A 14,669-nucleotide genomic window follows, 5' to 3' on the forward strand; every position below is an offset into this window, starting at 1 on the left:
TGTGTTATGCTTACAGGAAATATTAAATGCACTATATGATTTTTTTGAGTCACTATAATTTATAATAACCTAGATACCAGTATGTTTAAACTTATTTTTATTCCTCTTTATCTCTCCATTTTTTAATTCATTCTTCTACCTGTATCTCCTACAACTCTCAAACCTAACCTAGGATTACCAGTTTCATGCTGCTGGTATATTAGTGGTAGTGAAATTTTTGGATTCCATTGTTAGGATTTAACAGTCTGATTGGCAGGATTATAATAAATTATAAAATGTAGTTCTGACAACATTATCTCGAATAGCATATACTTAGCAATCTCTCCAAACCTTGATTCATTTGCTTTTTTCTGCCTGCTTGAGTTTTTCATCATCATCATTATTACTAATATTTTAGATTTATACATTGTTTTCACATGTATTATAATTGTTTTCACAGTAATTTTCCACCCAGATGAGCCACTGATTCTGTTTTCATTTTTGAGAAGACTGTTTTATGAAAGGTAGAATTGAGGACTTTGAAACTGCTATTATAAACTCTTTATCAAATTAGTTTGGGGCTGACCTAAAAATAAGTTGGCTATGTTGTTTAGGCATATACTTCTTTTTTTACAATCAGATCAGATCAGTCGCTCAGTCGTGTCCGACTCTTTGCGACCCCATGAATTGCAGCACGCCAGGCCTCCCTGTCCATCACCAACTCCCGGAGTTCACTCAGACTCACATCCATCGAGTCAGTGATGCCATCCAGCCATCTCATCCTCTGTCGTCCCCTTCTCCTCTTGCCCCCAATCCCTCCCAGCATCAGAGTCTTTTCCAATCAGTCAACTCTTCACATGAGGTGGCCAAAGTACTGGAGTTTCAGCTTTAGAATCATTCCTTCCAAAGAAATCCCAGGGCTGATCTCCTTCAGAATGGACTGGTTGGATCTCCTTGCAGTCCAAGGGACTCTCAAGAGTCTTCTCCAACACCACAGTTCAAAAGCATCAATTCTTCGGCGCTCAGCCTTCTTGACAGTCCAGTTCTCACATCCATACACGACCACAGAAAAAACCATAGCCTTGACTAGACAAACCTTTGTTGGCAAAGTGATGTCTCTGCTTTTGATTGTACTGTCTAGGTTGGTCATAACTTTCCTTCCAAGGAGTAAGCCTCTTTTAATTTCATGGCTGCAGTCACCATCTGCAGTGATTTTGGAGCCCAGAAAAATAAAGGCTGACACTGTTTGCACTGTTTCCCCATCTATTTTCCATGAAGTGATGGGACTGGATGCCATGATCTTCGTTTTCTGAATGTTGAGCTTTAAGCCAACTTTTTCACTCTCCACTTTTACTTTCATCAAGAGGCTTTTGAGTTCCTCTTCACTCTCTGCCATAAGGGTGGTGTCATCTGCATATCTGAGGTTATTGATATTTTTTTACAATAGTCTTATTAAATAGCCTTATTATTATTTGGAACTATTGAGAATTCTCAGTGAATCGAGAATTAAGCCTGAGTTTTTATATGTAGAATATTATTATGTAAAGAGTATTTAGATGCATTTAATTGGCTTTTCTTGTATTGCTTATTGAAAATTAGATACATGTAATCAAATGAATACTGTTGTTTTTTCATAAATATCAGTATGCTCAAGTGCGCTTACATATTGGTATCAGTTTTTTCTTGAGGATTATAATTAAATTCAAAATTGCTTTTAAACAGCTTTCCAGCAATATATATATAATGTTCAAAATGAAGATGAGAACTACTGCAGATAATTGTTTAGTTGGTAGGACTAAATATGACTTATAATAAGATTACCTTTCTTATAGCTCTTCTGGAATCGGAGGAATTATGATAACAATCCTGTTCTTAAATATCAAAGCCAGACTTCTAGTGTTTCCTATATTATTGGCCTCCATAGTCTTTTGGTATGCATCCCTCACGAAAGCAACCAAACAGCCCTAATACTAACAGTACACTTTGAACTTGAATCTCTAATTGAATATTTATTTGTAAATTGAATGCATATACTGCTCAATTATAATGGTTAAAATATGGAATCAGATTTTGGAGTTTAAATCTTGCCTCTTATCAGTATGAAGTTGGGCAAGCCAGTAACAAACAAAAATATCTAGTTGTCCTGCTTCAGTTTCTCCATTTGTAAAGTGGAGCAATAATTTTATCTTACTGAATTTCTGTGAACCTTGAGTTGATGCATTTGCTTAGAATTGTGCCTCGGATGCATTTGCAGTAGCTTTTACTCAAGGGATAGTTCAGCCCTCTTACAAATGCTCCCCACTGAATGTCCTAAATGATCACCAAGAGTGTCCACTTTATCTTCATGATTTTGAATCTTGGAAGATGTTCAGCTAAAAGCTCTGCTGTGTTTATTTGCGCAGCATTGTGGAGTTTTACTCTATCGTGTACCTGTGCTGTGCGTATGTGCTCAGTCATGTTCGACTCCTTGTGACCCCCATGGACTGTAGCCCACTAGGCTCCTCTGTCCATGGGATTTTCCACACAAGAATCCTGGAGTGAGTTGCCATTTACTCCTCCAGGGGATCTTCCTGACCCAGGGATTGAACCCGGGGCTCTTCCATTTCCCACATTGGCAGGCAAACCGCCTTTACCACTTCACCGTCTTTACCACTGAACCACATGGGCAGCCCCATGCATGTGCCTAGTACTCAGAAAAGACTCAAGGGGATTCACGTGTTGATTTCTGGCGCTTGTTCTCTTTATACCTCACTTTTCATCGGAATTCTGCCTTGCAGCTTCCAGGTACCTACCTCATCCTCCCTAAACTGATGATCTTCTCCATTTAGCAGTACCTCCTTTGTCTGTACTGTAGTGAGGCAGGAAGTGCCTCTCATTAGAAAGCTGGGTCAGTCGTATGGATCACAGCTTCTCTCAGAGATCACAGTCCTGCACTACCTGTTGGCTAGTTTTAGGGACCATTCTTTTGTTTATTTTGTCCAGTTTTCTAATTATTTATCATTGGTGTCTGGAAACTATATTATGTATAAAGATGTTAGGCTCTTTTAAAATTTTCTTCCCTCTTGCATGTTTTCTATAAGGACTATGCGAATCACCTTACTTCACTTTTTAAAAGTCCTGTACTTGTATTTTTTGTGATCTTGTTAAATGTGTAGATTAATATAGGGAGAATTGTTATCTTTAGAATGTTAAGCCTTGATAGCTGAGGAAAGCAGCATATACCTTTCTGATTTATAATTTTTTCCTATTAAGCTAGTATCTATATTTTATTATGATTTTTAACAAAAAATAGGTGTTTATCTCCTTATGCCTTTTTTTTGGATTCAAGTCATCATAACTTTTTTTTTTGATTTATTAGTATGGTGACCTACGTTTATGGATTTCCATAACGTAAAGCCCATATGTATATTTTTGGTATGAAACCCCCTCAGTCATAGTCATTATTATTTTAAATAAGCTACTACATCCCATATGCTTGATATTTTATTTTGGACTTTTGTATAGATTCTTGGATTGTTTTTGATTATTTCAAAGTTTAGATTCCTAGCACTCATTTAGAATTCTTCAATATGATAAGAGTTTAAATTCTTGAAAGGGAATTTTCAGAATGCATGTGGTAAATAAATGCATCATTGTGGTTCTTGGTTACTTTTAACATTAAAGCAGTGTATAATGTAAACTTAAATGTATAATGTTCATGTTTTCATTTCAAAATAAATAATTTGTGCTATTACTCTTGCTTATATGATGGGAACTTTTGGGTAAGGAGAAATAGGATTTTAAAATTAAACCTTCTCAATAAAATGTGCTTGTGTTATAAAATATAGGTTGAACTTCTGTGGTCTAGATTTATTAGAGAAAAAATTTAGCCACCTATCTGTATATAGAACTGTCTCGGTTACTCCTGTTTAGTCTCAGTTCTTACTAATCAGTTATATGATGTTTTCCCTCTTCACAGGTTCAGTTTAACTTGCAGTTTACAAAACCAAATCCATCACTAGGAGATGTTCAGTCAGGAACAACTATTAGTATGCCCTGCTCAACTGATAAGGAAAAGTAAGTTCTTGACATAAAATTTAATGTTTGTAATTCTGAGAGTCATCTTAAGGAGTTTTTAACAGTGTTTGAAAGCTGTGATGACCACTTAGTTATGTGATGTGTTAAGTTGCTGAGCAGTGGGATTAAGTTAGTCACTTTAATCTGTAAGAAAGTGGTTTCTCATTTTTTTAAAACTATGGACGGAGGAGCCTGGTAGGCTGCGGTCCATGGGGTGGCTAAGAGTCGGACACGACTGAGCGACTTCCCTTTCACTTTTCACTTTCATGCATTGGAGAAGGAAATGGCAACCCACCCCAGTGTTCTTGCCTGGAGAATCCCAGGGACGGGGGAGCCTGATGGGCTACCGTCTGTGGGGTCGCAAAGAGTCGGACACGACTGAAGCGACTTAGCAGCAGCAGCAGTAAAATTTAATTTTTTAAAAGGGATTTCCCTACATAACTGAAGAATACCCTTTCAGATATTCTTGGGCAATTAGATAGAAATCTTTAATTCATCAGAGTTGGCGGGTTTTTTTTTATTTTCCTATATGGCTATGTCTACCTTGGAAGCTCTTGTTGTCCAAGTAATTGCTTCCAGTGTACTCTGAGAATTAAAATTCTGTGGTAAATAAGAGTGAAAAGGCTTTTGAGGTTGCGCCCTAGCCAAGCTAACATAAATAAGCTTTAATGCCAATTTTGCCTACTCAGATTCCTTGCCTATTTTTTAGTTAAGGTGGTTTTGCATAGTGAAGTTTGTTGAATCAGTGAGTTGTGGCTAAAGTAAACAATTTATAGATGCAAATTTGTCTGTCTGATTAGTATTTATGTTTGTAATACTGTTTTCTTACCATTATGTTTATTTACTTAAAATTTAATTGCTTTAAGGTTTGTCTGCTGGTACTCATTATCTTGAGCCATCACCATCCCCAATATGTTGCAAACTAAATTACTGACATGGCTCCAAGAGGCTTCTTATTCCAGGTCTCTGGCCTTTATTCATTGGCTCCTCTAAAATTAGCACCAAGATGAGTATTATAATAGTTAATGTTTGTGAGCCTGCATTTTTTAAAAAGGTGAGAATTCTTTCAGGTCCTGAAATGTTCATGTTTGCTGTACTGAAGCTCATAGTTGTTAAAGTGCCAGAATACCTGGAATTAATAGAACACCATGATGTTTATGTTTAACTTTATCATATACACCAAGAACAATTTTACTTAACAGAAAAAAATGATATTTGTGGTACAAAGTCAATATAATCACGTGTCTATAAAATTAGGACTGTTGTGCTGTTTTGAGTTGTTTAGAATTTATTTGTAGTCTGCTAGTAATAAGTGGCAAAGGTTAAAGAAAAATATTAAAATTGAAAAAACACCTATTCACCCATTTTTTTCTGAAAATTGAGAAAAGACCATCATTTAATTTTAAAGATAAAATGTCATTGCTTTACAAGATCTTTTAACTTCTTACAAGTGTACTATTAGAGAAAATGTTAACAGTGGACAGATTTAAAAGGAAGGAATATAGTGGTTGAAAGAGGGAAAGTACAACTACAGAATACCCCCTCCTTTGTTTTTTTCAAGATTTCATGTTTTTTCAAGATTTCATGTTTTTATTCATCTGACCAGAATTTATTAGTGTAGTGAGTATTAACAGTTAATAATGACCACTTTGAAGCACCACAAAATTTTGAGGGGCTTTTGGTCAAAGGAAAATCTTAATTTTTTTACTGAGAAGATGTATACTTTGGCTTATGGATAAATTATTTGCTTAAGAATCCACTGAAAAGCATGATTTGGTTTGAACAAAGCTATAAATGTTAGTTATATTGTGATATATTTATTTGTATATAAACATTCAGACCTTACTGTAGAGAAAATAAGACTTTGTTAAATTAAGTTCATAATTACTGTTTTCCTTTCAAGTGGTGAAAATTTAGGACTGGAATCCATATATCTGAAGAAAAGGGAAGATAGCATTCCTTTGCGTGGACTCAGCCAAAATCTATTTAATAATCCAGGTGAGAAGACATTTCTGAAGTAGTGTGGATTGTATACTGTGGTTTAATTAAGTGTATTATATAAGGACTAACATAAATACAAATAATTTTTTTGTCCTCATTTGCAGACCATCAGAAAGATGGCACTTTAGGAGCATTACAGACATCTTCAAAACCCACAGTGCTCCCTTCTGCATCTTCAGCTTACTTTCCCGGGCAGCTACAGAACAGTTAATCCTAGTGTCATCTGTTTTTTTTTTTTGAAATTTTAGAAATTGACATGGCTTAAAAATATGGTAACAGCATATAGCTCAAATTCTGAACACGCAGGTTTCAGGGTTTACTTGAGTTACTGCTGTATTAGATTGGATCCTTTACTGCCATCATTTATGCAGTTTAGAGGAGCAAATCTGTACTTGGAAATTGGTGAAGATTCTGAACAAATGACACTTTTTAGTTTGGAATGTGGTGTTTTATAGAATAATATGAATTTTATTAAACTAATCCTTAGAACTTCTGAGAATTTCTAAGGAAAGAATTGATCCTTGTAAGGGAGAGCCTGATCATGAGTATCTTAGTTCATTAAAACCTGCTCAGACATATTAATATTTTAATGAAGCCAAAGAATGCTATCAGTTCACTTTATCATTTTCATTAGTACAATAAAATTTTAAATTTGCCACCTGAGAATTATGAAGGAAAATGATTATCTCTTGAAATATATTATTGATGATATTTAAAGGGAAAAATCCTGAAATTACCTTAAATGAATGAAATTCTTCATAGCAAGTAAATATTTTCCTTGAACCCTTTAAATTATCTTTTGAGTAAGTCTATAATTTTAATATATTATACAAACAATTTTGGACAGTCTAATTACATGACCAGATTAGGTACAAAGTGCTTTAAGTCATTTGAGCCAGTTAATAGGATTTTAATACTTCCTGGAAGCCTGTAGTCATCCAGTTGTTCTCTTTCATTTGAAGTTTTGTTATTCACTTAAATCTGTATTAGTGGAATATTGTTTTAAAAATTAGTACTTACACAAAATATTTACAAGAGCATAATGAATATTAATTTTTATAATATCAAAATAGGTTCATTTTCATGTTGGCTTAGTAAAGTAGGCCAGGTTTTAGAAGTGACAGCTTTCTTTTCTTCCCTATAATTAAAAGTTTCAAGTAAGAATTTGTTCCTTGGAAAAAATGAGGTGATTTAAAAAAAACTTATCACAATCACAGGGCTCCATTTTGTTTTCTTAACAGCCATCCAGTAGAGTAGCATTCTCTTAAGAAACCTTTAAAGCATTTTTTGTTTATAGAGTGTTAATGCTCTTGTGATACTTTTTCAAAATATTTTCAAGAATGTTATTACACAGATGAGGCAGAGAGACATTTCAGGATATTGACAACCCACCAATGTTATTAGCCTCCATAGTAAAATAGAGAATCTTTGCTAATTCTTTTGTGAAGCCACAATATTGAGTCTTTTCACACTTTGAAACTGCTGGGAATTGCAAACTGTCTTAAAATAGGGATCTATTGTAAAAAAAAAAAAAAAAGCTTAGTAACCATTGTTAGTTTTTATACAGTTTTTTGGTGTGTGTCATTTAGATATACTATATTAGTAAGAATACTCAGTTACAGTAACTTGAAAACACTAATTTGGAAAGCAACTTCTTGGCAATATTGGACTCTACATTGTAAATACTGTGTAATATAAAACGTTGTGACAAGGGTTTGGATAGGATATATGACATAAGGATACAACAGCTAGGATAGAGATCATTTTGATGTCAACTTCGTAAAGACTTTTTGGTATTAAGTACAGACTTCTGAGTGTGCTAATTATTTTCTCTACCTCTTAAACTTTTATTTGAAATTGTTCTGCTGTGTACAATTGTACATGTGTTAATAATCAAAATACTGCATTTAATGTATTTCTGTAAACTGAGCTTTGTTTTAATAAAGTATTAATATTTTGGGAATATGACATACTTAAATGTGTATAAAAACAGAAATAGGACCGACCTATAACACCTGCACCTGTGCTTAGAAAATTATTTTCAGTTAATTTATGGACTAAGTTTTCATTGCTTTGCTTCCTATAACAACAGTATTGAGGGAAATGAAATGGATTCAAAGGGAGAAGATATTGTTACTGTAAAAGTACAGTAACAAAGCCAAAACAGGCCTTATAAGGGAATCACAGATCAAGACTTTCTTTAAAAAAAAATCATTAAAATATTTAATTTTATTAACAGAATATTTACATTTCTTTTAAGACCTTATTTAACCATAGTGAATGTTCCAAGTTTAAAAAGCATTAAGCAATAACCACACACAAGATGAAAACAGTGTAAACTATACAGTACTTTATGTACAATTTTTACAAAGTAACACTTTTTTAAATAATATAACTGGACACAAAAATATACACTATAGAGAAATTCACATCAGTAATTGTATAAAGCTCTCTTCTAGGGTCCTGAAAATTTAGGACAAACATTAGCTCTGTAAATAAAGTGTTACTGTGACAGTCCTGAAAGGCCACTATATATATTTATCTACATATAGATATCACATTGACATTTTTCAAGGCTACCAGCTTTACTATATAATTTTTAGATTATGTATTCAAGTGTTGAGGTCCTTATGATTATGCAAACATTAAAAGATAGTGGTATAAGTAGCTGGGAAACAAATTCGAGCCAGCATTTAGATTTACAGGCTCCAGACACCCCAATTTAAATTCTAAATGGCTGATCTTTTCTCATTTCAAAAACAGTAGTGAATAATGTTTAAAATAAAATTACTAAAAACAAGCTTGAAACATGATTCAGATTTAGTCTAGTTTTCTTAAGAATTTTGTTTTTTAAATGCAAACATTTACCATTTCTTTAGTGCATCTGCATTAAGGCTTTGAATTATTTGACCCAAGATTTTACAATATTAAAATCTGACTCAGGATTTTACCATGGTAAAATGAACAGGTCCACACTATACTACCTACTCTGTCTCACTGTTGAGTCAGCATAAATAGAGTTAAAGCTCAACACCTGAAGGAAATGGTAGCAGAGACATTGCTAGTATCTAAAGAAGTTACATATATAGTTTTAAATTTTAATTAAAGGATGTATAATAAACAGCTTAGTGGCAAGAAACTGGTGCTAATAAACGATTTCTTTTCAAAAGAAATTGTAACATCTTTGGAAAACTGTCCGGTTCTTTTTCTTTTCTTTAGTTCCCACGCAGTTCATGCAGATACATTTCTTAAGACAATCTTATTAAAAGTACATTGTGGATGGAAATGGAATGTACATCCAGAACTACAGGTGAAAACTAAGACCTGGGTACTGATAGAAAAGTCTTCCTGATTTCGGTTGTCACACGTTTGTGTCCTGGAGTAAAGGTTCTTTGGCCTCTCCTGGCGCTTGTGTACTGTGAGGATGGCTGTGACTACCACAGTGCTTTCTCCAACTGCTGGACCGTAAGCTTAAATTGGTATGTTCTGGAATAAACAAGGCAACAAGCAGAGCCAGCAGTACTGAACAGGCTCCAAAGAGGAAGGGGGGGCCAGGGATGATGGAATTCTGAAGAAGAAAAAGATAATTAAGATCTTTGCACAGACTTCTTTGCTCATAAGAAATTGCTTATCTTTTAGAATAACTGATGGCTGTGAATTATAAGGCAATGATTCTTCTTCATTAAAGCCACAGTTAGAAAAAAAAAAGTTTTCAAAGGGAAAAGAAACACTATTGCTGACCCAAGAAATAGCCCCAATTTTTTTTAAAAACAACACATGCAAAAATATATTGTCACTTAGAGCATAAGATATGAACACAGTCTATGAACTTTCACTTTAGTTTAAGAAGAAAACAGGGACATGTCAAAAGTGAAATCAAGTAATATATAATATTAACTGCTGTAGCAGAATGACTGACCATTTTCTTTAAAAGGTGGTTATATTCTTTAGTGACTGAAAGTGAGAAAAACAGATAACGCTGTTACTATGAGAAGAATCAAACAGACTTGTGTTTTAGTCCCAAATTACATTCATCCTAAGCAAAAACCTGCACTGCCAGTTTTACCTACCTGTGGGCTTGTGTAGAGCCCACAAGCAAGCATGCTTTTTTATTTAAAAGCAGTCTTAGCTGGTTAGAAGAGGAATGTAGAACTCTGCTAAATACACAGAAACTAGTGAGTTGTTTGTATTGGCTAAAATGATAATATGTTTCACAGTTAATATTTCAGTTTTAAGGAGGGAACTTTAGTGAACAAAGATGTTTACCAGCACCTAACTGACTTCTATAGAAAGGCAGGTCTGATACAGGGCACTCAAACATTCCAGAAGCCTTACATGAAAGACAAATAGTTTACACAAATGGCCGTTACCTATGCCACTAGGTACAGTAAGACAAACTAGAAATTAATATATAATAATAAAAAAAATTATCCAGGGAAGAAAGGAATACACAGCCAGTTTTATAAAGAAATGTGTGTATAGAAGGATATGGTCCCTTGGGCTTTGGTTTTAAGTGTTTTTATTCAATCTAAGAATCTCAAATGCTTTTATAAAATGACCACAAAATATCTTTCAGTCCAGCCAAACGAATGGACTTCTTATAATTACCTGTTCAAAGTGGTGCTGTGGGCTTGTGTTTGTTCCCAAGTCTGTTCCTGTCATTGGCAGTTCTTTAAGTTCCACATGGAATATGTAGAAAATAAATCCATAAAGAGCTGGTCCCAGACCATTGCATAATCCTCGAATTCCTGTTATCATTCCTTGAACGACACCTGAATTGTTTAAACAAATTAGTGTACCACTTAGTTGTTCCTACTGTATAAGACCTGGAATCACTTATTCTAAAGGCAAAGCTTTTAACAGACACTGGCAACTTACTGCAGTGGCATCAAGATTACTTTGACGCTATAAGCTCTACAAAGTACAGTGAGCTGTCTTGATACAAATGTAAGCTCAGGTATACTGAGATATAGGTCTAATTTAGAAACAAGTGAGCAGAATTATTTATTTCCCTAAAAAAAAATCTGGCTCAAAATCAGGCATTGGTTCATAAGCATCATAAGCACAGATACTAAAAAACCTGTCCCCAAGCAGCTCCTTAAGATCTCACTTGGTCAAATATAGCACTCTCCCTCCTTTTAAAAAAAGACTTATTTATTTGGCAACCTTGGGTCTTAGTTGTGGCATGCAGGCTTGGTTGCTCTGTGGCATGTGGGATCTTAGTTCCCTGACCAGGGATTTAACCTGCATCCCCTACACTGCAAGGTTAATTCTTAACCACTGGACCACCAGATAAGTCCCTAAGCCCCCTTTTATAGTCTGATTTTTGTTTTATCTCTGGGATCTCCTAAATTTAAAAAGCAACTTGATTTGGCCAGGGTCCTTTCCTTGTTTATCAGCCAAGTGACTTCTGCTACTCTTTTGTAATGCCCCCTTTTTTTCCTTTTGACATAAACAAGCTTTTCAAAGAATTATTCCTCATCTATTAGAATTTTAAGAATTAAAGAGTTCCTGCCACAAAAACATAAGACAATAAAAATAAGTTATGTTCTTTAGATAACAAACATACAATATTAATGAAAGGGTATGGATAAGGAGATGGCAACCCACTCCAGGATTCTTGCCTGGAGAATCCCATGGATGGAGGAGCCTTGCAGGCTACAGTCCATGGGGTTACAGAGTGACATGACAGAGCGATTTCACTTCACTTCATCAGTGTATGTGCCCCTGAGACATCTAACACATGACAGCAAATGTGTAATAACCGTTAGTGAAATAAGGTTGTCAACCTTCATCACTAAAACAGATAGGGCCACATATTCACATTGAGAGACAAGGATATCCACCTAAGGATAATATCCTAGAATCTGCTTTTCCTCTTTACAATGAAAGCAACTTATTTTTTAAATTTTATTGGACTGCAGTTGATTTACAGTGTTTCAGTTGTATAGCAAAGTGAGTCAGTTATACATATACATATATCCACTCTTTTTTGGATTCTCCCATATAGATCACAATAGAGTACTTAGTACAATGAAGCAATTTAAAACTCTCTACTCTGAAGATATGCATATGCTTCAGTACTTAGGAAAGAGAACAGAGAATTAGAATATCCTGTATTTTAAAGTAATTATCATTGGTTCCTATCAACCCACCTTGTTGATCAGCATCAGCGGTTCGTGAAACCAGTGCACTGACAGCCGGAAAGGTAATACTAGACATGGCGGCCACTGCCCCAGCAGCCCACATCATCCTGCAGTCAACAGCAGCAAGACAAAAATAGCACATTGTTGTTATTCTCCACTGTACCTGTGTGTAAATACATATTTAAAATCAAGTAACTCTTACTGAGAAACAGCTGTGGTACAGGAGAAAGGAGATCTAGCTCTTCTTTCCTCTGACTCTGGGCAAGTCACTTAAAAGTCTAACCCTATTTACGCTTCTAGAAAGCAGAAATACAGTCGCTTATTCACAAGAATGCTGTGGGTATTAATGTAGAGTTGGGATATCACATATCACATCTAAACGGTAAAGTGTGTTGGGTATTATTTCTGCAGGACTGGGGGTGGGTGGAGAATGTTGGAATCCTGTATAGTACACAGAATGAAACATTAAATGTTTCCAAATGTTTGCTTGTAACTTATGGCAAGGTTCCCAGAGATTTGTGATTCAGTGTGAAAAAAAAAAAGCACTAATTTGATCTCAATGTGCTTCTGGCTTGATGTTTAAAAAAGAAATGTTTTCACTAAGTTGTGAGCATCTCTTTTACAAGCTAGACTGAAAACTACAACGTCCATCAGAACACACTCTTGGGTGCTTACTCATATCCACGCCCAAACAGATGATGTGTTCAGTTGAAGGAAACACTACTGCAAACACTATGGAATTCAGTCCTGTCGTATCTGAGCACAGAAGTGTACATGGGCAGCCTGACCGCAGCAGCACCACGACCATCACCTCCCTGCAGGAAACCAAACTGGCAAGAAAAGCAGAGAGCCTTCCAGGCATGAAGCCAGAACCAGAACAACTGGATTTCTGGTTTGCCATCAGTAATGATCAAAAAAGTGGTATTACTCCACTTTTTCTTTCCTAACCTTGCTGTTCTGGGATTACATGTTACTTCCTAACAAATTAAACTGGACTAAATGCTCATTGGGGACTGAAAAACTCAGTAATCTCATTAAAAAAAAACCCAATCTATTGCTTAGATATAAAATGTCACTCCACTGTCCTCAAGCCACTAAAGAATACACAAGTGAGAAATCTGTTTATATACATTTTGAGGGGGGAAAAAGAGCATACCAAAAGACAGATTAAAGTCTAATCCTTATTTGAGAAGCAATTTAAGAAATATAAAAAATTTGTCAGTTATACCCCAAAAAAGGTGAAAAATAAGAACAAGGCAAACACCACAATTAAGAAAATTAAAAGATTTGTACATACCAAGGTTCTGAACCAAAGCCATACCATGCCAGTTGTAATATTTGAAATCCCAGACCCAATAAAATGGTGTTCTTATTTCCAATTGACCTCATAAGTAAACTCAAGACTATGGTCTGGAAAATAAGAAAAATCAAAATGGTTTATTAGAACAGAATAAGCTTTTTAACACTGAAAAGAAAAAAAAAATACATGGTAACTTATTTACTTATTTCAGTATCTAATATAAAAGGACTGTTACCACATTTTGGTTTTAGAAATGTAGACTATTTCTACATTTTGGTTTTTCAGCAACAATTACCCTGAATAGACTTGAAATTATACCAGGTGAAATAAGCAGATGAAAGGTTCCTCTGCTGACAGATCCAGATTCAGGGGAAAAGTCAGAAAACTGAAAATAGAAAGCTGAACTTTGTGTTCAGTGTATTTCTACTGAGGACTATTTAAAATCAGAAATTGTAAATAGGAGGAATGAAAGGTTCTAACTCATGGTTTGGAGATTTCCTCTTACATAATAGCTTAAAAAATTTTTTACAGGTCCAAATTAATCCAAAATGCTTACTCTCCTGACTAAAGAAAACTGGAACAGTAACTTATATATCCTTCGTTAAATTAACCTATTGTTGAAACCATGATGCTTTTATGAACAGTAAATCAGTTTAACAAGTATGACTTGGGAGTAGTGTAGGATAATAAATAAGAATATAGCTTTGGGAAAAGCAGCCTTAATCATAATCTTGGCTCTAATCATGTGACCCTGGGCAAGTCACTTCACTCTGAAACTCAATCTTGTCTCTCACAAGATCACTAAAATAGTATCCACTTCAAAACTTTGTCATATGAGTTAGATGAAATGATAAACTTACCATTGTGCCCAGCACATTTAATAAACAATATTATAGATTTTCTTGCTTTTCTTTCAAAGAAAAATTCAGCAATGATTTGGGTATCTTAGTGTTAATTACACCCCGTTAGATAGCTGGTAAGTCCATAGAGGAAGAAGTGAAAATAATTCAGGAAATCACTATTAGATGACTGGCTGATGCACTCAACTCAAAATTATCAAGTATAAGTTTAAAATTCATTAAATTGAGACAATCATTTAAGAGTTTAATCAGATTCAAATAAGCCAGTGGGTAGTAAATGTATTCTTTTCATGATTCTTGAACCAATAAATACTCACAGCTTTCTTC

The 14,669-nt window shown here is 34.7% G+C and overlaps 2 protein-coding genes across 3 annotated transcripts in view; one reads left to right on the forward strand and one right to left on the reverse strand.

The window, feature by feature from the left end:
• Positions 1–7,999, forward strand: part of SASS6 (SAS-6 centriolar assembly protein) — a 41,186-nt gene extending 33,187 nt beyond the window's left edge. Inside the window, exons 15-17 of the mRNA XM_027536403.1 lie at positions 3,938–4,035; positions 5,939–6,033; positions 6,141–7,999. Coding sequence (XP_027392204.1) covers positions 3,938–4,035; positions 5,939–6,033; positions 6,141–6,247 — 300 coding nt within the window. The 3' untranslated portion in view covers positions 6,248–7,999. The remainder of the gene's footprint in view (positions 1–3,937; positions 4,036–5,938; positions 6,034–6,140) is intronic.
• Positions 8,000–8,246: 247 nt separating this feature from the next.
• Positions 8,247–14,669, reverse strand: part of MFSD14A (major facilitator superfamily domain containing 14A) — a 53,236-nt gene continuing 46,813 nt past the window's right edge. Inside the window, exons 8-11 of one of the 2 annotated variants that reach the window (XM_027536406.1) lie at positions 13,480–13,592; positions 12,192–12,289; positions 10,645–10,808; positions 8,247–9,604 (exon numbers count right to left, since the gene is read on the reverse strand). In XM_027536406.1, coding sequence (XP_027392207.1) covers positions 9,398–9,604; positions 10,645–10,808; positions 12,192–12,289; positions 13,480–13,592 — 582 coding nt within the window. In that variant the 3' untranslated portion in view covers positions 8,247–9,397. The remainder of the gene's footprint in view (positions 9,605–10,644; positions 10,809–12,191; positions 12,290–13,479; positions 13,593–14,669) is intronic. The other variant, XM_027536405.1, reaches the window with a different exon arrangement.

Source organism: Bos indicus x Bos taurus, chromosome 3 (assembly GCF_003369695.1).
Source record: "Bos indicus x Bos taurus breed Angus x Brahman F1 hybrid chromosome 3, Bos_hybrid_MaternalHap_v2.0, whole genome shotgun sequence".
NCBI classification, from domain to species: Eukaryota; Metazoa; Chordata; class Mammalia; order Artiodactyla; family Bovidae; genus Bos; species Bos indicus x Bos taurus.